The sequence below is a fragment of the Danio rerio genome, chromosome 7 (genome assembly GCF_052040795.2).
Source record: "Danio rerio strain M-AB ecotype USA chromosome 7, GRCz13ab, whole genome shotgun sequence".
NCBI lineage: Eukaryota > Metazoa > Chordata > Actinopteri > Cypriniformes > Danionidae > Danio > Danio rerio.
Window position 1 is genome coordinate 1,124,381 of NC_141027.1, and position 26,478 is coordinate 1,150,858.

At 36.7% G+C, this 26,478-nt stretch overlaps 4 protein-coding genes across 16 annotated transcripts in view; 1 reads left to right on the forward strand and 3 right to left on the reverse strand.

Moving 5' to 3' along the window:
- Positions 1-26,478, reverse strand: part of alpk1 (alpha kinase 1) — an 859,869-nt gene that overhangs the window by 470,542 nt on the left and 362,849 nt on the right. The gene's annotated exons all lie outside the window — the stretch shown is intronic.
- drap1 (DR1-associated protein 1 (negative cofactor 2 alpha)) overlaps positions 1-26,478 on the reverse strand; it is a 660,385-nt gene that overhangs the window by 66,132 nt on the left and 567,775 nt on the right. The gene's annotated exons all lie outside the window — the stretch shown is intronic.
- Positions 1,380-14,787, reverse strand: si:cabz01076231.1. Of its 3 annotated transcripts, NM_001440794.1 has the most exons (8): positions 14,754-14,787; positions 9,661-9,705; positions 8,691-8,847; positions 4,589-4,619; positions 4,363-4,506; positions 3,899-4,008; positions 3,674-3,821; positions 1,380-1,690 (listed from the first exon to the last, which is right to left on the reverse strand). In NM_001440794.1, exons 2-8 carry the CDS (start codon positions 9,696-9,698, stop codon positions 1,662-1,664), a joined length of 657 nt encoding a protein of 218 aa, NP_001427723.1. In that variant the 5' UTR covers positions 9,699-9,705; positions 14,754-14,787; the 3' UTR covers positions 1,380-1,661. The 3 variants fall into 3 exon arrangements, with proteins under 3 accessions (NP_001427723.1, XP_087114801.1, XP_087114800.1); XM_087258675.1 differs by lacking the exons at positions 8,691-8,847; positions 9,661-9,705; positions 14,754-14,787 and adding exons at positions 5,383-6,363; positions 6,761-7,067 and having other exon boundaries at positions 1,382-1,690; positions 4,589-4,896; XM_087258674.1 differs by lacking the exons at positions 8,691-8,847; positions 9,661-9,705; positions 14,754-14,787 and adding an exon at positions 5,739-7,058 and having other exon boundaries at positions 1,382-1,690; positions 4,589-5,383.
- The window catches only part of cabz01076234.2, a 32,242-nt gene continuing 26,177 nt past the window's right edge, over positions 20,414-26,478 (forward strand). For 9 of the 11 annotated variants that reach the window (XR_015494501.1, XR_015494502.1, XR_015494503.1 and 6 more), the window contains exon 1: positions 20,414-20,700. Coding sequence is in view for 2 of the 11 variants with exons in the window: in NM_001423719.1 (NP_001410648.1) it covers positions 20,649-20,700 (52 nt within the window). In the remaining 9 variants the exon portion in view is untranslated. The remainder of the gene's footprint in view (positions 20,701-26,478) is intronic. The other 2 variants (NM_001423719.1, NM_001423720.1) reach the window with 1 other exon arrangement.

Consider the following 26,478-nt stretch of genomic DNA (forward strand, 5'->3'; position numbering starts at 1 on the left):
TTTATTTTTTTATTTATATTATTATTATTATTTAATTAATTAATTAAATTATTTATTTATTTATTTATTATATTTTCATTATTATTTTTTATTATTATCTTATGTATATCCTCGTGTGTAAGGAGTTCATTTGTTGGGGAAGGGGTTGTTCTGAAAAAAAAACACCGAATTGTCCTTTTTTTTGTGTGAACTATCCCTTTAATATTAATGTTTTTATTTTCTTATGCTTGTCTCTTTTATTCCTGTTTATGTAAAGCACGTTGAATTGCCATTGTGTATGAAATGTGCTATAGAAATAAACTTGCCTTGACTAATAACTGCACAGACACCACTCATCTGTTCCACTTCTGTCTGATGATTCCCAGAATAATACATAATACAATCAAAAGTTTGTCAAATGCTCGATTAAATGAGCAAAATATCAGTGTACGCTATTTAAAACCTTCTATTCAGACTACAATACTGCACATTGCTGAGACTGACCAGCAGAGGGCGCAGAAACTCTGTTTACTGTACATCAGTCTGCTGTAAACCAGACTAATATACACATGTCTACTGAACACCAGTCTACTGTATGATTCTACTGTACTCCAGTCTACTTTATATCTGCCTACTGTACATAAATCTATTGTATATATACAGTGCTCAGCATATATGTTCATCCCTCACAAATCTCTCTTTTAAATTCACGTTTAATAGGAAGCTCTATAATTTTACTTTTATATTTGTGCAAATTAGATTAGTACTACCTGAAGCCAAATCTAGAGCTTATCTATAAAATAACTTACGAAAACGGTCCAGAAACTACTACAGCCAAATTTATAGTTTAGAGAAAAATATTAAATGCAAATTTTAAAAAGAGAAAAAATCAAGAGAAGCAAAAAAAAAAAAAAAAAATTGTGAGATTGTGTAGGTTGTAATGTTTTTTGCTTGGATTTAATTGTATTATCTTTCGATTTCTTAATATGTTGGGTGACTGAAATATTATTTTCATAAATATATCTGTTTAATAAATCTGTTTTGTTTAAATGCACCTAAATACACTGCCTATATTCACTAAGAAATGGAGGAACATAATAATTTTCAACATGGGCTGTACTCAATTATGCTGAGCACCAAATCGGTCTACTGCACACATGCTGCTGTAATACAGTAGTCCAGTCAGGGTCAGGTCAGTGTTAATGGTTTCCTGTGTGAGCTGGATTAGTGTTTGCTCTATGTGAGTTCTCCACTATTCTCTCTCTCTCTCTCTCTTCTTTAAAGACTTTAAACCTGCAGTAAAGCAATAACAGACCTGTAAAACTCCACATGCAGATCTGATCATCTGACGTTCAGCTGAGAGTACTGCTTCCTTCATAAGGCTTATATTAATACACACCTCTCAGACTTTCACTGTTTATTATCAAAACTAAAAAAATACATTTGTCCACATTACAGGAGAAGATTTCGACACTCGTTCAAATGTCTACACGCATGAAAATAACATTTACAGTACATTCAGTATACAGTCATCTAAAGTGCACAATGCTCCGTTACATCTGGATGAAAATGAATCTGACTGTAGTGTGTGTGTGTGTGTGTGTGTGTGTGTGTGTGTGTGTGTCATTGCTGTAGGATGAAAGATCCCCATCAGATGTGAAATGAGGAGCAGGATGAGGCCGTTAGTGAACCGAGAGCATCATCACGAACTCTGAAGAACACAGAGAGAAACACACACATTTACACTGCAGACATGTTTACTTGCTGTACAAAAATAGCTGAAAATGAAATAAACATTTATTCAAGATTATCTAGTTCAGTGGTGTCCAAACTCAGTCCCAGTTGATTGGTTAAATATCAGTTTGTGAACTAGTACATATCCTGAACATAATCAAAACAAATACTTAACCTGAACATATCCTGGACATATCATAAACATAACCAGAACATATCCTTAACATATCCTGAACATATCCTTAACATAACCTGAACATATATTAAACATAACCAGATCATATACTGAAAATAACCTGAAGATATCCGGAACATAACCTGAACTTATCCTGAACATAACCAGAACATATTATTAACATATCCAGAATATAGACAGAATATATTCTGAAAATAACCAGAACATATCCCTAACACAACCTGAACATATTATGAACATAACCTGAACATAACCAGAACACATCTTTAACATATCCTGATCATAGCCAGAACATATCCTAAACATAACCTAAACCTATTCTGAACATAATCTAAACATATTCAGAACATAACCTGAACATAACCTGAACATAACCAGAACATAAACAAAACATATCCTGAACATAACCAGAATGCATTCTAAACATAACCAGACCATATACTGAACATAACCAGAACATATTATTAACATATCCAGAATATAGCCAGAACATATCCTAAACATAACCTAGACATATTCTAAACATAACCTAAACATATTCAGAACATAACCTGAACATATCTTGAACATAACCCAAATGAATCCTAAACATAACCAGACCATATACTAAAAATAACCTGAACATATCCTGAACATAGTTATGTGACTTACCCAAATATGTTTATTGTTAAGTAAGTAGATAACCTCAGCTTTCGGTTTCACAATCTGAGGAATATATCAGCGTAAGTTACCATAGTAACTTGTTCTCTGAACTTAACCTGAGTATCTGAGTATGTGATTTGAGTATTTGATCTGGAGTAACCTTCAAATTAGGTTATGTTCAGGTTAAGTTTACCTCTGAGCAAGTGTGAGTGATTTTTATTTAAATTAATTGTTTATTTAATATAGAATTAGCATGTAACAAACACAATTCTTGTTCACAATAATAAAAAATTAAGATATATTATAAATATAATGTACATTTACAAATAGGGGGCAATACATTTTAAGAATTCAGCTTGCCATTTAACAGTTACCATGCTCTGAGCTGACTTAACACAGGAGCGGTTCTGGAATCAGCATTCCTTGAGTATGTCAGGTGAGGGTTAATCAACCCATAGTTGAGGGTAAAGCAAACATAGTTGAGGGTTAAGCAGATGGTTGGTTAACCTTGCTTTGTGGAATACACCTATAAACTAAACCTTAACAGAACAAGAAAAAACTGAATATAACCTTAACATAACCAGAACAAAATCATAACAAAACCAGAAAATAACCTGAACAAAACCAGAAACTAACCATCTAAACAAAACTGGAACTTATCCTGAACAAAATCAGAACACAGCCTGAACATAACTGGAACTTAACCTGAACATAGCCAGAACATGAGAGGAAAATAACATGAACAAAACCAGAACATATCCAGAACTTAACACAAACATAACCTGAACAAAACCGAAACTTATCCTGAACAAAATCAGAACATAGCCTGAACAAACCTGAAACTTAACCGGAACATAACCAAAACTAAACCTGAACATAACCTGAACATAACATAAAATTAACATGAACAAATTCAGAACATAACCAGAATCTAACACAAACATAAACTGAACAAAACCGAATCATATCCTGAACAAAATCAGAACATAGTCTGAACAAACCTGAAACTTAACCGGAACATAACCAAAACTTAACCTGAACATAACCTGAATATACAATGAAATTTACATGAACAAACTCAGAACATCATATCTGTGTGTTTGTGTGTATGTATCTGCTCACCATCAAAGTCCACAGTTCCGTCTCCATTGAGGTCGAGCTCCTTCAGAATCTCCTCCAGTTCTCCTTTCTTCAGTTTTTCTCCCAGCAGATTCTTCACAGCCTCCTTCATCTCATCCACAGAGATCTTCCCATCGCCATCAGTGTCAAACTGACCACACACACACGCACAGAGTTACGCTTAGGTGCCCTTTGAGTGAATATGTCTGTGTGTGCTGAATGTCTGACCTGACAGAAGGAGGATTTGATCTCTTTGAGTCCGAGCATGTCAGCTGTCTCCACCATCATCCTCGGCCCCATCAGCTCACAGAAATCATCAAAGTCCATCAGACCACCCACTACACACACACACACACACACACACACACACACACACACACACACACACACACACACACACACACACACAGACACACACACACAGACACACACACACACACACACACACACACACACACACATACACACACACAGACACCCACACACACACACAATGAGCGAGTGACAACACTGCAATACACACCCGTAAGAGTGACAAACCACAATACACACACACACACTTCAAGATTAAAAACATGACAATATACTTTCACACACATCCACACACACACACACACACACACACACACACACACACACACACACACACACACACACACACACACACACACACACACACACACACGACTCACGCCTCATCTTGATCTGCTGTATGATCTCCAGCAGCTCCATCTCGGTGGGCATGTAGCCCATGGTCCTCATACACTCCGCCAGGTCTTTGTAGTTCAGATAGCCGTCCTGATCATAGTCGAACTCTTTGAAGGCCTCCGCCAGCTCTGAGAATGACATGTGTGTGTGTGTTATGTGTGTGTAATAATGTGCGTGTTATGATGACCAATGTTCATGAGTGATACTCACCGTCCAGCTCCGGCTGAGATAACTCTCTCTCCTGACAGAAAACAACACACACTGCATATATTAGGGCACGATCATACATTTAGCTTCAGTTGTCATCAAATGATCAAGTCTATTTTTCATCTTTTGTGTGTTTATTAACATTTGCATGAAACACAGATTTTCTGGATTATTTGTAATTTCTGTTATAAAAAAAATTAATACATTTATTCTTTACACAAATCATGACACTGAGACATGCCATTATTCAATATTTAAAATGTTTAGGATACACCAACATTAATTGCATGTCAACTCCATTATTGTCAACTCTGTTAACATCAACTTTGTCATCGGCAACACTGTTACCGTCAGCTCTGTTATCTTCAACTCTGTTATCGTCAAATCTGTTATCATTAACTCTGTTTTCGTCAACTCTGTTATCATCAACTCTGTTATCATCAACTCTGTAATCGTCAACTCTGTTATCTTCAATTCTGTTATCATCAACTGTTATCGTCAACTCTGTTTTCGTCAACTCTGTTACCGTCAACTCTGTTATCGTCAACTGTTATCGTCAACTCTGTTATCGTCAACTGTTATCGCCAACTCTGTTATCGTCAACTGTGTTATCGTCAGCTCTGTTATCATCAACTCTGTTTTCGTCAACTTTGCTAGTCAACTCTGTTCTCGTCAACTCTGTTATCGTCAACTCTGTTATCATCAGCTCTGTTTTCGTCAACTCTGTTATCGTCAACTCTGTTATCATCAGCTCTGTTTTCGTCAACTCTGTTATCATCAGCTCTGTTTTCGTCAGCTCTGTTATCGTCAACTCTGTTATCGTCAACTCTGTTATCGTCAGCTCTGTTTTCGTCAGCTCTGTTATCTTCAACTCTGTTATCGTCAAATCTGTTATCATTAACTCTGTTTTCGTCAACTCTGTTATCATCAACTCTGCTATCGTCAACTCTGTTATCGTCAGCTCTGTTATCTTCAACTCTGTTATCGTCAACTCTGTTATCGTCAACTCTGTTATCGTCAACTCTGTTACCGTCAACTCTGTTATCGTCAACTGTTATCGTCAACTCTGTTATAGTCAATTCTGTTATCATCAACTGTTATCATCAACTCTGTTACCGTCAACTCTGTTATCATCAGCTCTGTTATCTTCAACTCTGTTATCGTCAACTCTGTTTTCGTCAACTCTGTTACCGTCAACTCTGTTATCGTCAACTGTTATCGTCAACTCTGTTATAGTCAACTCTGTTTTCGTCAACTCTGTTTTCGTCAACTCTGTTACCGTCAACTCTGTTACCGTCAACTGTTATCGTCAACTCTGTTATCGTCAACTGTTATCGCCAACTCTGTTATCGTCAACTGTGTTATCGTCAACTCTGTTATCGTCAACTCTGTTATCGTCAACTCTGTTATCATCAGCTCTGTTTTCGTCAACTCTGTTATTGTCAGCTCTGTTTTCGTCAACTCTGTTATCATCAGCTCTGTTTTCGTCAACTCTGTTATCATCAGCTCTGTTTTCGTCAGCTCTGTTTTCGTCAACTCTGTTATCATCAGCTCTGTTTTCGTCAACTCTGTTATCATCAGCTCTGTTTTCGTCAGCTCTGTTATCGTCAACTCTGTTATCATCAGCTCTATTTTCGTCAGCTCTGTTTTCGTCAACTCTGTTATCATCAGCTCTGTTTTCGTCAGCTCTGTTTTCGTCAACTCTGTTATCATCAGCTCTGTTTTCGTCAACTCTGTTATCATCAGCTCTGTTTTCGTCAGCTCTGTTATCGTCAACTCTGTTATCATCAGCTCTATTTTCGTCAGCTCTGTTTTCGTCAGCTCTGTCATCGTCAACTTCGTCTTCGTCAACTCTGTTATAGTCAACTTATCGTCAGCTCTGTTATCGTCAACTCTTTTTTTCGTCAACCGTTTTTGTCAACTCTGTTATCGTCAGCTCAGTTATCGTCAACTCTGTTATCGCCAACTCTTTTATTGTCAACTCTGTTATCATCAGCTCTGTTTTCGTCAACTCTGTCATCATCAACTCTGTTATAGTCAACTGTTATTGTCAACTCTGTTATAGTCAACTTTTTTATGGTCAGCTCTGTTTTCGACTACTCTGTTTTCCTCAACTCTGTTTTGATTAACTCTGTAATCGCCAACTCTGTTATCATCAACTATATTATTGTCAACTCTGTTATCGTCAACTCTGTTATCATCAGCTCTATTTTCGTCAGCTCTGTTTTCGTCAACTCTGTTATCGTCAACTTCGTCTTCGTCAACTCTGTTATAGTCAACTTATCGTCAGCTCTGTTATCGTCAACTCTTTTTTTGTCAACCGTTTTTGTCAACTCTGTTATCGTCAGCTCAGTTATCGTCAACTCTGTTATCGCCAACTCTTTTATTGTCAACTCTGTTATCATCAGCTCTGTTTTCGTCAACTCTGTCATCATCAACTCTGTTATAGTCAACTGTTATTGTCAACTCTGTTATAGTCAACTTTTTTATGGTCAGCTCTGTTTTCGACTACTCTGTTTTCCTCAACTCTGTTTTGATTAACTCTGTAATCGCCAACTCTGTTATCATCAACTATATTATTGTCAACTCTGTTATCGTCAACTCTGTTAACATCAACTTTGTCATCGGCAACACTGTCATTGTCAACTTTTATCATCAACTATGTTATTTTCAACCATGTTACTGTCAAAAATGTTACATGTTACTGTTAAAAAGCTTAACAGTAAAAAACCAACAGAGTCACAGAATCTAGTGTTCCCTGTCATATTTAATCATTTAGCAGTATTTTACAGTAGTAATGGATTGTGTTTACTGTAAATTATATATGTGTTATTTATCATTGCAGTTTAAGGACGATGCAGCAGGAAATGATCCCGACATTCTGGAATGAGTCAGATATGAAGGGGAATCTGAGCTCTAGATGCTGATGATCAAGAGTTACTGCAGTGTTTCCCAGAATCAAGACTTGCTTTCTATTCCTTGTTTTCTAGAGAGGATTAAAGTTTCCGCTGTTTGTTCTGGGTCAATCAAGAGTCGCTCTTAATGCTCCTCACTCGTATTCTGCTATACACACTCTTCTGCTTGTGGATTTATTAATCGAGTTATAAAATCATGTGTCCATCATTGAAGACACACTGCCAAGATTCAAAGTTTTTTATCTTTTAATGATGCTAAGAAACAAATAAATGCATTTATGTTCTGTAATGTTTACTGGTGAACACACACACACACACACACATCATTATGCCCACGACACACACACACACACCCGTGAAGTGATGTTTGGTGTTTGTCCGGGTCGTTTATCCGCTAATCCTCGTCTCTGGTGTGTATTATTAGCTGTGATGAGGGTTCAGCGTCAGCTTTCATTTACTCTGACGAGCTTTAATGAGGATTACAGGAGAACTCTGAGCCCTGATTCATGATGTAACACATGTGCACTCACTCACTGTGTGTGTGTGCGTGTGTGTCATGGTGTAAAAGTGAGAGCATGCATACATGTGTGTGAGAGAGAGTTAGAGAGAGAGAGTGTTTGTGTGTGTGTGTGTGCAAGCACGTGTGCAAGATTGTGTGTCAGAGTGTGTGAGCAAATGTGTTTGTGTGAGCGAGAGAGATTGTGTGTGTGAGTTTGTGAGAGAGTGACATTGAATGTGTGTGTGTGTGTGTGTGTGTGTTTGTGTGTGAGAGAGAGTTTGGTCGTGTCTGTGTGTGAGAGTGAGCATGTGTGTGCGTGTGTGTTGTGTGCGTGCCTGCATGTTTGTGCGTGTGAGAGTTTATGAGAGTGTGTGTGAAAGTGAATGTGTGTGCATATGTGTGTGTGTGCGCACATGTATGTGTGTGAGCATGTGTGTGACAGAGAGAGAGTTTGGGCGTGTTTGTGTGTGTGTGTGAGTGAGAGAGAGAGAGTGAGCATGTGTGTGCGTGTGTGTGCTGTGTGCATGTTTGTGTGTGTGTGTGTGTGTGCGTGCTGAGTGCATGTATGTGTGTGTGAGAGATTTGTAAAAGTGAGTGTGTATGTGTACACATGTATTTTTGTGAGCATATGTGTGTTTAAGTGGGAGAGAGTTTGGGCATGTGTGTGTGTGTGTGTGTGTGTGTGATGTACCTGACCGAAGACGCTGTTCAGCAGGTTGGTGTACACCTTGTTCATGGCGTCCTCGTTGGACTTCTTGCTTTTCTTCTTCTTGTTTGCTTCGCCGGGCGGTGATTTGCGGAGGGCGGGTTTGGGGGCGGAGCCATCAGCTGATTGGCTGGATTTGACACTGTCAAGCGAAAATGCAAATGTGAGAGAAACTCGTTAAGCGAAGGAGACAGCAACTAAACTACAACCAAAACAATGACAATTCATTCATAAATCAATAATAATAATAATAATAATAATTCGTTCATTTTCTTTTCGGCTTAGTCACTTTATTCATCAAGTTCACCACAGTGGAATGAACCGCCAACTAATCCAGCATATGTTTTACACAGCAGATGCCCTTCCAGCTGCAACCCATCACTGGGTTAAAAATAATAATAATATAATGATAATAATCAATAAAAATATAATAATAATAATTATTATAATTATTATTAATAATAATAACAATAATAATAATAATGATAATAATAATAATAATAAATAATAATAATAATAAAAAATAACATAACAATAATACAATAATATCAAATGTAAAAAATAATAATGATGATAATAAATAATAATAATAAAAATAAATAATAATAAATAATAATAATAATAAATAACAACATAATAATAACAATAATAAAATAATAATAATAATAATTAATATTAATAAAATAAATAGTAATAATAAATAATAACAAAAAATAAAAATAACATAATAATAATAATAAATTCATAAAACAAAATAATAATAATGATAAATAATGAGAAATAATAATAATAAATTATAATATTAATACAAATAATAATAATAATAATAATTCTTTATTGTACTGAGCCTAATTGAGACATGCAGTGAGCCTCAGTTCTTCTTCCTTTAACTAATGTTGATTGTCATTTAATAACAGATGAATGACCGTAAACACGAGCGCAGGTGTTCTGTTACCTGTCTGTAGAGGGCGCTCTGTCCAGCTTCTGTGCCATGGTGTATCTGCCAATAACAGACTCTGCTCAAACACTGACAACACATTCAGTTCAATAACACACACCACAGCCACAAACACACACCGGGAACACTTTACCTGAGGAGGTGTTCAAACCTTTATAATCATGTCATTGACGTGAATGAGATTGCATGCTTATGACAACTCTTGAGTGTCTTTCGCTTGGTTATGACAGTTTTAATGCAAATGTGACATTGTTTATTATGACAACTTGACATAAACAAATATATATCAATCTGCTTTTGTCGTTGTCATTAAATCTTGAAGTTTCCTAAGACATAAAAGTGTGTCATAAATCTGTAATAAACATGATGGTGTGTGATGAATATTCTGATCAGGTTTTCAGAGGAACAAACTGTGTTCATCACTAAAGTGTCTCATTAGAAGTCTCATTACTCTGATTAATATTTAATGACATGTTAATGACAATTCCAGCTTGTGCCACTGTAGCTGAGGACAAACGCTGTCAGACTATTGATGATACATTTATAGCGGCTTCATGACAATCATGTTTATGACAGGTTTATGACACGTTTTGATGTCAACGTGAAGTTGTGCTGATGAATACAGGATGTGATGTATTTGTTTATGTCAAGTTGTTCAGTGGATTTGAGCTTGTACTGTAGCTGAAGGCAGAAATGTTACTGAAGCTGTTTATGATTACTTCATGACACATTTATAACGGCTTCATGAGGTACACACGCTGTTTTATGTCATATTTAAGTTGAAAATGTCCTGTCATTCATTTCAGTGCATATCTAGACACTTTATATGAAGTTATTATTGTAACATTGGATGCTTTTCACATATTTAATAATATGCTTTCTGTTAATGTGAAATGCTTCAGTGAATGCAGTTAACTGAAGAAAACAGACTCCAAATACTCAGTGTTTTAACCCAGTGTTGTGTGAATTATAGACAAACCCAATTATTAATTCAAATTGAATTTAAAGCAACCCAGTATTCACTCATGAAAAATACTTTTTAATATTATAATTGTGGCTGTAGTAATTGATTGCAAAAAACACACTCTAAAAATGCTGGGTTGCTTTTTAACCCAATGTTAAACATTTTCTATAATTTAATTTAATTTAATTTAATTTAATTTAATTTAATTTAATTTAATTTAATTTAATTTTAAAATAAAAATACATTTTAAAAAAATAAATAAAAAAATAAATAATAAATGAATTTAATTTAATTTAATTTAACTTAATTTAATTTAATTTTTGTTTATTCATTCATTTAATTTTCTGCTTAGTTCCTTTATTAATCAGAGGATGCCACAGCGGAATGAATCGCCAACATCCAGCATATGTTTTACACAGCGTATGCTCTTCCAGCCACAACCCATCACTGGGAAACATCCATTCACACTCATACACTACGGACAATTCAGTTGATCAATTCCCCTATAGCGCATGTGTTTGGACTGTGGGGGAAACCGGAGCACCCGGAGGAAACCCACACCAACACAGAGAGAACATGCAAACTCCACACAGAAACGCCAACTGACCCAGCCGAGACTCAAACCAGAGACCTTCTTGCTGTGAGGCGCCAGCATTACCTACTGCACCACCGCGTAGCCCTAATTTAATTTAATTTAATTTAATTTAATTTAAATGTACTGAACATTGATTCATTGAATTTTAATTTGGTTGCTGGTTTAAAGTACTTTTAGTTCAATTAAAAATGGGTTGAATCAACACAATTTTTGAGGTTTATTTGGGCACAACTTAATTATTTTATGTTCAAGCCACTCTAATAAAAACGACATATAACTGCATCTATTTGTGTTGGGACACATCAACACGGGGAGAACATGCAAACTCCACACAGAAATGCCAACTGGACCAGTGACCTTCTTGCAGTGAGGCAACAGTGCTAACCACTGATCAACTGTGCCGCCCCCTGACCCAACATCAGGTCAATAAAAATATAGACCGTAAAATCATTCTTGCTGTTGACGATCAACCTAATGTTTCCCACCTCAACTTACATCAATGAAACTGACCCAGAATCATTCACTTACACTTTCTACACTAATAAAACAGAGTTTTAACCTAATTTACCCATTACAATCAGTTCCAGTGACATGAGCAGTAATGCACTGAGAACATGCTTCATTGCAAAATGCTGCAAACAATTTATATGAGCTGAATGTAAACACACAAACTAGATGAGCATCACTAAATGTGTTTAAACTCAGCTCATATTAATGGGCTATATGCACACTGAGGGGCATGTGGCGCAGTAGGTAGTGCTGTCGCCTCACAGCAAGAAGGTCGCTGGTTTGAGCCTCGGCTCAGTTGGTGTTTCTGTGTGGAGTTTGCATGTTCTCCCTGTATTTGCGTGGGTTTCCTCCGGGTGCTCCGGTTTCCCCCACAGTCCAAACACATGCAGTACAGGTGAACTGGGTAGGCTAAATTGTATGTAGTGTGTGTGAATGAGTGTTTGTGGATGTTTCTCAGAGACAGAGGGCATCCACTGCGTAAAAACATGCTGGATAAGTTGGCGGTTCATTCCGCTGTGGCGACCTTTGATTAATAAAAGGACTAAGCCGACAAGAAAATGATTGAATGAATGAATGAATATACACTAAGTTTTGATTTTCAGCCAAGCAGCCAAAGGGCATCCACTGACCTGTCTTTCCATTACAAAACTTGTCACGTTTAAGATCAGATTTCTTTAATATCAGTGATCTTCACAGCCTGTTAGATATACGATATCAAGTGGGTCTCAGATCAAACAACAAGCACTGCATTAAACTCCATTTCCCCCCGACATGTCTTTAAAACACGACAATTCATCTCACTCCAGTTTTGAACGCTTGAAGAGCTAAATGAATGCTGAAGTCTATTGAACAGAATATATTATAATTACATTACAACATTAATGCTGTAAAAACAACCATGAGAGATTGAAAATAGTCCCATTAAGCTATCCCCAGATTATCATCAGCTCTAGCTGTGAATCCATCGTTTATAACCCCTCACCCTAAAATATTTAGTGTGAAACTGGACAATCATACCAGCTCGGTTACTGGCTCCAGTTTCTATCAACTCCTCTTGCTGTCTAAAGTTAAACATTTCCTAAATTCCAGCACACTAGAGATGGCTCTCCACACTTTTATCATGTCACAGTTAGACTACAGCCCTGCGCTGTACTGTGGCATCACAACGTCAACAATTTCTGGCCTTTAGCTGGTCCAACATGCTGCAGCTAGATGCATTTGTAATAGCAGGAAATATGACTTCATTACTCCTCGTCTAAGAGGCCTCGATTGGCTACCTGTGCAATTCAGATAGATTTTACAGTGCTTATACTCGTGTATCAACCCCTGCATAATGTCTTTGTGCTGTTGCAGTTTTACACCCCTGTAAGATCTCTTCGATCGAGTGATCAAAATCTTCTTGTCGTTCCTCAGTCCAGACTGAAACACAGAGCGGACAGAGCTTTCTCTGAGGCGGGTCAGCGGTCATGGAACACTTTCCCCCCTGAGAGATTAGAACGGCTCCATCACTGTCTATTATTAAATCACTCCTAAAAACAAACGTGTTCAGCTTGGCCTTTTAATATTATTTTAATCGTCTTTTCTACTGCTCTATTTAACTGTATTCAGTCGTTTCTCTTGGCTTATGTCTCTTTATTCGACTCTACATACAGCACATGGGCAGTTTTTAAATGTGCTTTATAAATAAATGAACTTGAACTATATCTAATGAATCATTCTTCAGTGTGTGTGTGTGTTTAGTAAAGCTAACTTAGAGATAAATATTGAGAAAAGCGCCTCACAAATGAACTGGAATTTAACAGAATTGAATTATAAATAAGTGCTGTCAAACCCTTAATCACATCCAAAGTAAGTTCATATTTACAAAATATCTGTGTGCGTCCTGTGTGTTGCATGATGATAGTATATACAATACTAGTTTATATTGATATATAGATATATAATATACATGTGTATGTAAATATATTTCTGTAGTATATGTTTGTATTTTGTGTACAGTATGTGTTATATTTACATATATGTACACTGCAAATGATACTGTTGAGTTTGTGTCTTGTTTCTAGTCCAAACATCTACACACTCTTATATCAGTCAGCATTTTCTAGACAAGCAGTAAACACAGTAATATTTTCAGAAATAATGAGTCTGAATCGGGTGAGGCAGTGGTGCAGTAGGTAGTGCTGTCGCCTGCACAGCAAGAAGGTCGCTGGTTTAAACCTCGGCTCAGTTGGCGTTTCTGTGTGGAGTTTGCATGTTCTCCCTGTGTTGGCGTGGGTTTCCTCCGGGTGCTCTGGTTTCCCCCACAGTCCAGACACATGCAGTACAGGTGAATTGGGTAGGCTAAATTGTCCGTAGTGTATGAGTGTGTGTGTGGATGTTTCCCAGAGATGGGTTGGGGCTGGAAGGGCATCTGCTGTGTAAAAACTTGCTGGATAAGTTGATGGTTTATTCCGCTGTGGCGACACAGGATTAAAAAAAGGGACTAAGCCGACAAGAAAATGAATGAATGAAAGAATGAGTCTGAATGAAGACAGATTCTCCTATACAAGCTTAATAATGGCGGAAGAGAAATGATCTTGTTTTTCGTTTAGATTGTCAGATTATTTTGCTTGTTTTAAGGAGAAACTCTCTTCATTTTGACTCATTATTTCTGAAAACAACACTAGTTTTTACTTGTCCTGAAAATGCTTCTTAATTTCAGAATTTTTAGATATCAGGACAGGAAACGGGACACAACATATTAGTCAAAATGCATTTCTTGCAGTGCATGCATAAATATGGACAGTACAAAATATGTAAAAACAAACTTTACCTTAGAGAAGATTAATCATGATTAATTGTTTGACAGCACTAAAAACTTTACGTCCCATATTTTTTACAGTGTGTGAAGCTCCACAATATAACAGAATGACTGCATGTGTTATTATATGATTTACTTAAACTTCACAGCTACACACACACACACACACACACACACACAGAGAGAGAGAGAGAGAGAGAGTAAACGGCGAGAGCTCTTACCGTGGATGCTGATGGTCAGTAAGTGTGTCTCTGCGTCTTGTCAGAGCAACTTACAGGTGATTAAATGGCTAAACGTGTCCAGATTAGAGCAGAAACAGGAGGAACACGACACACACACACACACACACACACACACACACACACACACACATGCAGTTGTTCAGTTAGTCACACTTTATTTTAATCTAACACGATTCACATTATTAACAAACTAAGACTTTAAGCTTAATAAACGGCTCATTATCTGCTTATTAGTAGTTATTGGTGTTGTAGTTGGGTTTGGGATTATGGATCAAGCTTATTCTTTATAAGTGCTGATAAACAGTTCACACACAGCTGTTTTTAATTGGTTTTTCAATACTGTTAGTAATATTCATATTATTAATATGTCACGAACTGAAGAAAAGGGGGCACTTAGATCATTTTGGAAGGGCACTTATTATCAAAGACTAAAAAAGGGCATAAGGGCATGTGCACTGCACAGGTTGAGCCCTATGTGTGCACGTGCCTGCCGGGTTGGACCTCTTTCACCTTCAGATCTGTCTTAATCCTTGGTGTCAGAGATTCAAGAAGGTACAGGAAATATTCCTCAGAGATTTTGCTCCATATTGTCATGAGAGCATCACACAGTTGCCGCAGATTTGTCGGCTGCACATCCATGATGCCGATCTCCCGTTCCACCACATCCCAAAGCTGCTCTATTGGATTGAGCTCTGGTGACTGTGGAGGCCATTTGAGTACAGTGAACTCATCGTCATGTTCATCAGTCTGAGATGATTGAGCTTTATGACATGCTGCGTTATCCTGCTGGAAGTAGCCATCAGAAGATGGAGACACTGTGCTCATAAAGGGATGGACATGGTCAGCAGCAATACTCAGGTAGGCTGTGGCGTTGATGCTCAATTGGTACTAATGGACCCAAAGAAAATCTCCCCCACACCATTACACCACCAGCCTGAACCGCTGATACAAGGCAGGATGATCCATGCTTTCATGTTGTTGAGCCGAGCATCTGAATGTGTGAGCAGAAATGGAGACTCATCAGAGCAGCAACGTTTCTCCAATCTTCTATTGTCCAGTTTTGGTGAGTCTGTGTGAATTGTAGCCTCAGTTTCCTGTTCTTAGCTGACAGGAGCGGCACCCGGTGTGCTCTTCTGCTGCTGTAGCCCATCCGCCTCAAGGTTGGCCGTGTTGTGTGTTCAGAGATGCTCTTCTGCAGAGCTCGGTTGTAACGAGTGCTTATTTGAGTTACTGTTGCCTTTCTATCAGCTGGAACCAGTCTGGCCATTCTCCTCTGACCTCTGGCCTCATCAACAAGGCATTTGCGCCCACAGAACTGCCGCTCACTGGAGATTTCCTCTTTGTCGGAGCATTCTCTGTAAAGCCTAGAGATGGTTGTGCGTGAAAATCCCAGTAGATCAGCAGTTTCTGAAATACTCAGAGCAGCCCGTCTGGCAGCAACAACCATGCCACGCTCAAAGTCTCTTAAATCCCCTTTATTCTCCATTCTGATGCTCGCTTTGACCTGCAGCAGATCGTCTTGACCATGTCTACATGCCGAAATGCAGTGAGCTGCTGCCACTTGATTGGCTAATTAGAAATGTGCATTAACAAGCAGTGGACAGGTGTACCTAATAAAGTGGCCAGTGAGTGTTTATATGTGTGTTTGCATGTGTGTGCATAAAATACTTAAATATAATAACAATAAGATAAATGCTGTATTTAATTAAAAATAATAATTATTATTTTGTATTTATTTAAATTTACATTATTACTATTATTATTTATCATATTTATTTAATATATACTTTTTCCTACATTTATCTATTTACTATTCTTTTTTTTACCATTTTGTAACCCAACATTGAGTCAAATATGGCTGAATCTAACCAATGTCATGTAAATGTAATAAAAGCAATACAATATAAATAAATACTAAAACATCTCACCCAACATTGTTCATATTGTCACCACTCGCTGTCTCACAAAAGGCACAGGATCTTTAATAAACACCAGAATGACCAGACAAAGGAACTAAACCGAACATAAATACACAAGGACTACTGGAAATGAATGCGTACTGGGCTGCAACACAGGTGGAACTAATAAACCAACGGCAGGTGGGAAAACTTTAGTATCTCTTGAGTGTTTGGACTTTCAGTAATGACTTTAAATCACACTGAACTGAGCTAAACTGAACTGAACTTAAACACTACAAACTGAACTACCCTGATCCAGTTACTATGACCATTTATGTGAAGCTGCTTTGACACAATCTACACTGTAAAAGCGCTGTACAAATAAAGCTGAATTGAATTGAAAACAGAACAAAGAAATCACATGACCAAACAAACACACGTGGAGCATGGAAACATGGGGAAGATCACGACACACAACACACAACCTGACACATATTTGACCAACATTTGGTTATGACAATAAATGTGATTATAGTGACAGTCAATGGGGCAAAAACAGCACCAACATGACCTAAGAGGAGTCCATCTGCTCAGAGTCAAAGTATTCTCCCAAAATAAAGTCAGCAAAGATTGATTTGTCAGCAAAAATCATCACATTTGCTGAAACAGAGAAAGATGAGGCCAAATTAAGACTCAAAATCAGCCCAGAGTGGATGAAAACGACCCAACAGCACACAAGGGGTTAATATAATTCAACATTTACTAATGTATTATTAAACTGCACAGTTGTGCTTAACATTGGCTGAGTTAAACCAACAATAAACTGTCTTTACATGAACTAATGTTAACAACGATGGACAAATACTGTAATGTTTGCTCTTAGACTATCGTAACATGTTTACATAATGTTTTAATATGATGAGGATGAAAACACTGGAGAAATGCTCAAACAAGCAGATCCAATTATCAAAATCATAACCAAAACAAACACATCTGTGGTTTATTTATCTGTCTGCAGCTGACTGTGTCAGCAAATATAGCAACCCACATAGCAAAATTTCTCTGGCCCAGCTCTGGCCCACACAATCAGGTTTTGCTTGGCCCACATGCCGCAGTGAATTACGGTACATGACTGGACCAAATCTGGCTTCCAGACAAGGGCCAAACACAGACCATATCTGGGCCAAGCCTCAGCCAAGTTAATAACTCATAACTGGGCCTGAACTGGGCCAGATAGGTTGGTGTGTCACGATTGCAATGAAATGGATAAACCCATGGAGTGATGCGCTTTAGGCACACTATGGGCACGCTTTTTCTCAAAGTGACCTGATTGGTAGAATTTTTTTTCTTTACTCAAAAATGATTTTAGTGTATTTTAAATGTGGGTCAAGACTGGCCAAACTCACATGACCCACTTTCAAATTTTTAAATCTGGGCCAAATACTACGTTTTTCATCTGGCCCAAATCTTGTGTGCCGCCTTAAAGACGGTGCCACCTCTGCCAAACCCGGGCCATGTTTGGCCCACATGCTGTATGCCAGTGCCGGATGAATGCCTGCTGTGCCAGCTTTATGCCAAATCTGGGCCAGAATTCTTTGCTACAAGGCAATACTATAATAATATAACACTAACAGACACACACAGGTTTTATTTCAATTCTAAACAATGTTTGAGTATGGAAACCATAAATATAATAATGTAATAAAGCAGAACCACGTAGATTGAAGTGAATACATGAATAAATACATTTTATTATGGATAAATATTAATAAGTCAAATGATTATTTATATATAAATATTTATATTTAATATCTTTTGTACTTTATGTAGTATCTGTAAGTTATACATACACACACAGACACACACACACACACACACACACACACACACACACACACACACACACACACACACACACACACACACACGTTTATGTTATGTCAATATAAATGTGATTGATGACAGCACTAATGTAAATATATGTCCAAACATATTTATATATTTGATTTTGGCCCTTTTTATCGCTGTATTTATTGATTTTCCTGTGTCTACGCGCAAATGTGTCGCATTTCATGTCAATAGTTTGTAAGCTCAAATGACTTGAAAACTGAAATATATGTTATAGATGCAATATGAAGATAAGGGGTTTAGTTGTGAATTTTATGCTTTTTAAAAATATGTTTCAATACAATTAAATTTATGTAGGCTAAATACATTTCACTTCCGGGTAGGAAAGGCAACATATCTCTTTCTCTCAGTGATTGCGTGTGTGTGAAGTGAAGTCAAAACAGCCCCGAACACACTGCTTTAGAGCGCAATGATGATCAAATTAAACACACCGAGCAGAATAATAACACTGATGTGAATATGAATAGGTGCGTTCGACTTCATGCAGCGCTGCGCAGATCGATCGAAATCTGTCTTAAAGCGGTGCATTCTGGTTAGAAATCTTGTCCGGATTGATGCTGCGCCGACGCCACGTGACTGTCACATGTGGCATCAAAGTACCGCGACAGTGCTCCGAGATCAGACGGCAAACTCAGACCGTGCAGCATCTGAAGAGCGACTGCAGGAGCTCTGATGACGACACCGATATTACACGATTGGCCGAGTTCACCACATGACAACAAACACGTGTATTTCGGGTTTATAATTGGACATATTCCGATTCAAAAGTTTTAAAACAAACAATTCACTTTTCACACCCTCTCTATTCTGTACACATCTTGCTTATTAAAAGACTATAATATTTACTGCAGTATCATCTTTTGTTAAATAATCTGGTTATAAAGGTTAGCTTGTTTGCACAGGTTTATTTTTTAACTTTTTTATACAGACTATTTACTGCATTCATCTCCATGAACGATTTAAATGATATATTTTAGTGTATATTTTAGTGAATAACCTAAATATGAACTCAAATAAGTCTTACAGACTTGAAATAAGAAAATCATCATCATTGATCCTGCCCCCCTAAAGCTCTCTTAACAAATTAAAGTAAAGAACTATTTTGTTAAATAATTATAAAATGGTTTTATTATTATAATATAAATATATATTTTATTTTCTGTCTAGCAGTTTAAAGGCGACCTGCTCTTTCTGGGAAACTTCTACATAGCTCACTTATTTTACCTTTTGTTCTTTTCAACACAATCTTTTTGGATTAAAATGCTTTTTTGAAAATTCATTCATCATCCAAAATAATGTCATTTATTAAGACCTAATCAAAACACCTTGTTTTGCTTTTTACATTGGAAATTTTTATATCTATAAATGTACATATATGTAAACCCTTTTTAGCAGATTCAAACAAGAAGTATTAGCCTAAAGATTGATGTTTAACTCCTAGAATTTATGCTTATTGCTTTGTATTTAATAGACCTGTTCGTTTTTATGTTTATATTAACCTCTCATTTCCTCTTATTTCTCTCATGCATTTGTTATATGTTATTCATAATTCTCTCTTATTGTTTAAAAAGGAACTACAGTTTGAAGAGCCTGTATTCTGTTTTATTTGTAAATGTTTTGTTGTTATAAATAAAAATAACAAAAAAATATGATGACGCCATGTGATCGGTCATCATGACTGCAGCAACTTTGAGTCCCGAAGTGTCCAGCTGTCCGTCTTGACGGCTCCGTTTTCAACTCCGCCCCGCCTGCGCTCGGCTAATCTCGTTGATCACCGGCTGCAGCTGAGCTTCATGTCGAACGCACCTAATATGATCTAATCACGTGTTTAGTGACGTCATGACGCTTCATTTAGAAAGCGAAAGTATAACAGTGAACGCCTTCATCCAGAGTCTCGCCCATTTTCTCTTTATATTTGCTCATTAATGCGCTGAAGGGCTCGTGTTGATCTACAGTCATCATTGTACCGTGTTTCCCGGAGCTCGAGTGTGTGTCTGCGGTGAGTTCTGTCCTCGTGATTCTCCAGTCTGATCAGAAACTCGTCTGCTTCTGGAAAGTGTTAACAGAAATGCGCTCGATCATCGTCCTTCTGCTGCTCAACCTGCTCACAGACTGCTCTGGTAAGAACACGAGTGTGTGTGTGTGTGTGTGTGTGCTGTGATTTATTCTGCTTTAGACAGGGCTGGATGTATAACACGGCCTATGTTGAACATGTGATATGTTTAGGTAAATATAGAGTGTTTGATCCATACTATATAGTATTATACTGTATAATATTTCAACTCTACTCTGGTAATGGACCGCGGTAAAGTTAGTTTTACTTTCGACATTCATTAGACATTCGATTTTCAAATCAATTAAACTCTTTGTTCCTGTTATACTTTGGGCCGAAAATAGGTCAGATAGGCATAAATATGTGCCCTTTATGTTGCACAAGGCTTAATTTCTCGATTAAAAAAAAATTAAAAATTACCATAAAACTGAATTAAACAATTCAACCATATGGAATTATACAATAAAACTAGCACCAGAATATTCAGAAAAACATCCTGCATATTGCACAAGACTCGGTTTTTTGAATTAGCACTCTATTTATTTTATAATATTTTTTAAATATCTTTTAATGTAAAAATTGCAAAGTTCAATTAAACTCTGACACCATTTGAAATAAAATATTCAAATCAACTCTACAATTGTCTAAATATTATTCTCTATGATGCACAAGCTTTGTTTTTTACAGTTATGCCTTTGTTGATTTTATATACAGTATTGAATCCATATTTTCAGTATATTTATTACACTGTAAAACCGCCTTAACGAATTAAACTCTGACACCATTTGAGATAAAATATTCAAATCAACTGTGCAATTGTCTAAATATTATTGTCTTTCATGCACAAGCTTTGTTTTTTACAGTTATGCCTTTATTGATTTTATATACAGTAATAAATCCATATTTTCAGTATATCGAATATACAGTAAATCTCCTAATGAATAAAACTCTGACACCATTTGAGATAAAATATTCAAATCAACTGTGCAAGTGTCTAAATATTATTCTGAATGATGCACAAGCTTTTTTTTTTACAGTTATACCTTTATTGATTTTATATACAGTAATAAATCCATATTTTTAGTATATCAAATATACTATAATTCTCTTAATGAATTAAACTCTGACACCATTTGGCATATAATATTCAAATCAACTGTACAATTGTCTAAATATTATTCTGAATGATGCACAAGCTTTGTTTTATACAGTTATACCTTTATTGATTTTATATACAGTAATAAATCCATATTTTCAGTATATTGAATATACTGTAATTCTCTTAATGAATTAAACTCTGACACCATTTGAGATAAAATATTCAAATCAACTGTACAATTGTCTAAATATTATTGTCTTTCATGCACAAGTTTTTTTTTTTTACAGTTATGCCTTTGTTGATTTTATATACAGTAATAAATCCATATTTTTAGTATATCGAATATACTGTAATTCTCTTAATGAATTAAACTCTGACACCATTTGACATATAATATTCAAATCAACTGTACAATTGTCTAAATATTATTGTGAATGATGCACACGCTTTGTTTTTTACAGTTATGCCTTTGTTGATTTTATATACAGTAATAAATCCATATTTTCAGTATTTTGAATACACTGTAAACCCCCTAAATGAATTAAACTCTGACACCATTTGAGATAAAATATTCAAATCAACTGTACAATTGTCTAAATATTATTGTCTTTCATGCACAAGCTTTTTTTTTTTACAGTTATGCCTTTGTTGATTTTATATACAGTAATAAATCCATATTTTTAGTATATCGAATATACTATAATTCTCTTAATGAATTAAACTCTGACACCATTTGACATATAATATTCAAATCAACTGTACAATTGTCTAAATATTATTGTGAATGATGCACAAGCTTTGTTTTTTACAGTTATGCCTTTATTGATTTTATATACAGTATTGAATCCATATTTTCAGTATATCGAATATACTGTAAATCTCTTAATGAATTAAACTCTGACACCATTTGACATATAATATTCAAATCAACTGTACAATTGTCTAAATATTATTGTGAATGATGCACAAGCTTTGTTTTTTACGGTTATGCCTTTGTTGATTTTATATACAGTAATTAATCCATATTTTTTTAGTATTTTGAATACACTGTAAACCCCTAAATGAATTAAACTCTGACACCATTTGAGATAAAATTTTCAAATCAACTGTACAATTATTTAAATATTATTCTGAATGATGCACAAGCTTTGTTTTTTACAGTTATGCTTTTATTGATTTTATATACAGTAATAAACCCATATTTTCAGTATATCGAATATACTGTAAATCTCTTAATGAATTAAACTCTGACACCATTTGAAATACAATATTCAAATCAACTGCACAATTATCTAAATATTATTCTCTATGATGCACAAGCTTTGCTTTTTACAGTTATGCCTTTATTGATTTTAAATACAGTAATAAATCCATATTTTCAGTATATCGAATATACAGTAAACCTCTTAATGAATTAAACTCTGACACCATTTAGCATAATATTCAAATCCACTGTACAATTGTCTAAATAATATTGTGAATGATGCACAAGCTTTGTTTTATACAGTTATACCTTATTGATTTTATATACAGTAATAAATCCATATTTTTAGTATATCGAATATACTGTAAATCTCTTAATGAATTAAACTCTGACACCATTTGAGATCAAATATTCAAGTCAACTGTGCAATTGTCTAAATATTATTGTGAATGATGCACAAGCTTTGTTTTTTACAGTTATGCCTTTGTTGATTTTATATAGAGTATTGAATCCATATTTTCCAATATATCGAATATACTGTAAATCTCTTAATGAATTAAACTCTGACAACATTTGAAATACAATATTCAAATCAACTGTACAATTGTCTAATTATTATTCTCTATGATGCACAAGCTTTGTTTTTTTACAGTTATGCCTTTATTGATTTTATATACAGTAATAAATCCATATTTTTAGTATATCGAATATACAGTAAATCTCCTAATGAATTAAACTCTCACACCATTTGACATATAATATTCAAATCAACTGTACAATTGTCTAAATATTATTGTCTTTCATGCACAAGCTTTGTTTTTTACAGTTATGCTTTTGTTGATTTTATTTACAATACTGAATCAATATTTTTTAGTATATTGCATACACCGTAAACACGTAAATGAATTAAACTCGAACACCATTTGAAATTAAATATTCAAATCAACTCTAAAATTGTCAAAATATTATTGTCTACAATGTACAAGCTTTGTTTTTTACAGTTATGCTTTTGTGGATTTTATTTACAGTATTGTATCCATATTTTTAGTATGTCGAATACACCGTAAACACTTAAATGAATTAAACTCGAACACCATTTGAAATTGATAATTTAAATCAACTCTGAAATTGACTAAATACTATTACCTATGTTGCACAAGCTTTGTTTTTTACAGTTATGCTTTTGTTGATTTTATTTACAGTACTGAATCCATATTTTTAGTATATCGCATACACCGTAAAAAGTTAAATGAATTAAACTCGGACACCATTTGAGATAGTATATTCAAATCAACTCTGAAATTGTCTGAAAATTAGTGTCGATGTTACACAAGCTTTGTTTTTTACAGTTATGCTTTTGTTGATTTTATTTACAATACTGAATCAATATTTTTTAGTATATTGCATACACCGTAAACACGTAAATGAATTAAACTCGAACACCATTTGAAATTAAATATTCAAATCAACTCTAAAATTGTCAAAATATTATTGTCTACAATGTACAAGCTTTGTTTTTTACAGTTATGCTTTTGTGGATTTTATTTACAGTATTGTATCCATATTTTTAGTATGTCGAATACATCGTAAACACTTAAATGAATTAAACTCGAACACCATTTGAAATTGATAATTTAAATCAACTCTGAAATTGACTAAATACTATTACCTATGTTGCACAAGCTTTGTTTTTTACAGTTATGCTTTTGTTGATTTTATTTACAGTACTGAATCCATATTTTTAGTATATCGCATACACCGTAAAAAGTTAAATGAATTAAACTCGGACACCATTTGAGATAGTATATTCAAATCAACTCTGAAATTGTCTGAAAATTAGTGTCGATGTTACACAAGCTTTGTTTTTTACAGTTATGCTTTTGTTGATTTTATTATTTTTATTTCCCCCTCACTGCGGCTGGCACTCAGGCAGATCTGAGGGTTACAGTGGGAGTAAATCCACCGCCTTCGGGCTCACGGACATCTCACTCGTCAGTGCGCTCCCTCCAAGCTTCAAACAAGAGAAGCGCTTTGTCCTCCCGGATGGTCGCCCTCTCACTTGATGACACAGAGGACCAGATGTCCATCATTGCACCGAACCCGCTTCCTCTCTCCGGGATGGTGAGCACGGCGCAAGATCCAGAAGCGCATATGCTGACCGTGCTTTCCCGGGTTGCTTCGGCCATGTGTCTGAAGACGGTTTATCCCCCAGCCTTGTGGCCAGACTGACTAGATGGGTGCTACATGGAGGATACTAAAAGGCCAGACCTTCTAAGCCTCCCGTCCCCTTCTTCCCGGAAGTGCTCAATAGGCGCATGCTGTCTTGGACGGCATCTTTCTGTGGCCGATCTGCGTGCGGCTTCGCCACTCCTCACCACCTGACGGAGCAGCCAGGGGGTACGAGACGATCCCCCGGATCGAGCGCACCATTGTGGTAAATTTATGTTATGGTTATTTGCCTCTCTCAGGACCAGAGCCTACACAGCCGCGGACCAGGCTGCTTTCGCTTTCTGTACCGCAACAGACTCTACTTTGCCTACCACCAAGTCAGCTGCGTGCGCCCTAGGAAGGACGATGGCCCCATAAGTGGTCCTGAAACGCCACCTCTGGCTAAACCTAGCAGATATGTGCAATCTTGACAAAGTTCACTTTCTTAACTCGCCTATATGCCAGGCTGGCCTGTTCAGCGATACCGTTGCTGAATTCACCTAGAAGTTCACGGCAGTGAAGGAGCAGTCAGATGCGATGGGCAGAGCCATCTATTAGTAAGACCGTAAGACCACTCCCCCAACCGAACCATCCACATCCACCACTCCTTGCCGAGGGCGCCCGCCTGCGGCTTCCAGACCAGCTCTGCCACCCCCGTCTGCGCCTCTGGCCAAGCGGCAGCGCCAAGCACCTTGCAGACGTCCAGCACCCCCGCCCCAGGGCACCATTTATTCCAGTAAACAGACCACGAAGCGTTCCTGAGACGGGCCATCCGGAGAAGAGGGAACTTGCTCTTTCCCCGGCGGAGGGCCGGGCTCCACATCAAATAACATCAAAGGCGTTTTTCAACAACCAAAAACTCAAAGAAAGAGCATTTTCCTCTTCCCCGGATGTGACGGCCCGAACACTGCTAGTCGGAGACTCTATGCCTTCCAGCTCACAGGATCAGTGCATCAATAGCCAATAGCTCGTGGAGTGCAGGAGAACGATCTCTTTTCTCCCACACTCTCAGCCCCTCCTCCGAAGTCCGAATATCTCGCCTCCTGCTCTCCTTTGGGACCCCAGCGCTGCCTGGTTGACCCCATCCACTCTGTGCTGCCCAACCGCTGGTACGCCAACGATCATGCGAATGGTCACCCTCAGCCCTTAGAGGGACACACGTTCCTTCAGGCCGGATTGCCTCTAGGACTTCTGGAGTCATACGCGCCTGAAATCGATGCGTACTGTTTATATCCTGGGCGAGCTCAAGCCCAGGTTGACCTGTTTGCTTCGTTTGAGAATGCCCATTGCCTATTGGTTCTTTGTTCCTGACCGAGGACTCTTTCGGCACGGAT

Bases quoted from the DNA above. Each gene is read 5' to 3' on its own strand.
- si:cabz01076231.1 (NM_001440794.1), bottom strand. From the start codon at position 9,698: ATGGCACAGAAGCTGGACAGAGCGCCCTCTACAGACAG. The intron at 4,009-4,362 runs GTGAGTCGTGTG...GTGTGTGTGTAG, and splicing joins ACAGCAGATCAAGATGAGGC to TGGGTGGTCTGATGGACTTT. The intron at 1,691-3,673 runs GTGAGCAGATAC...TGTGTTCTTCAG, and splicing joins CGGAACTGTGGACTTTGATG to AGTTCGTGATGATGCTCTCG.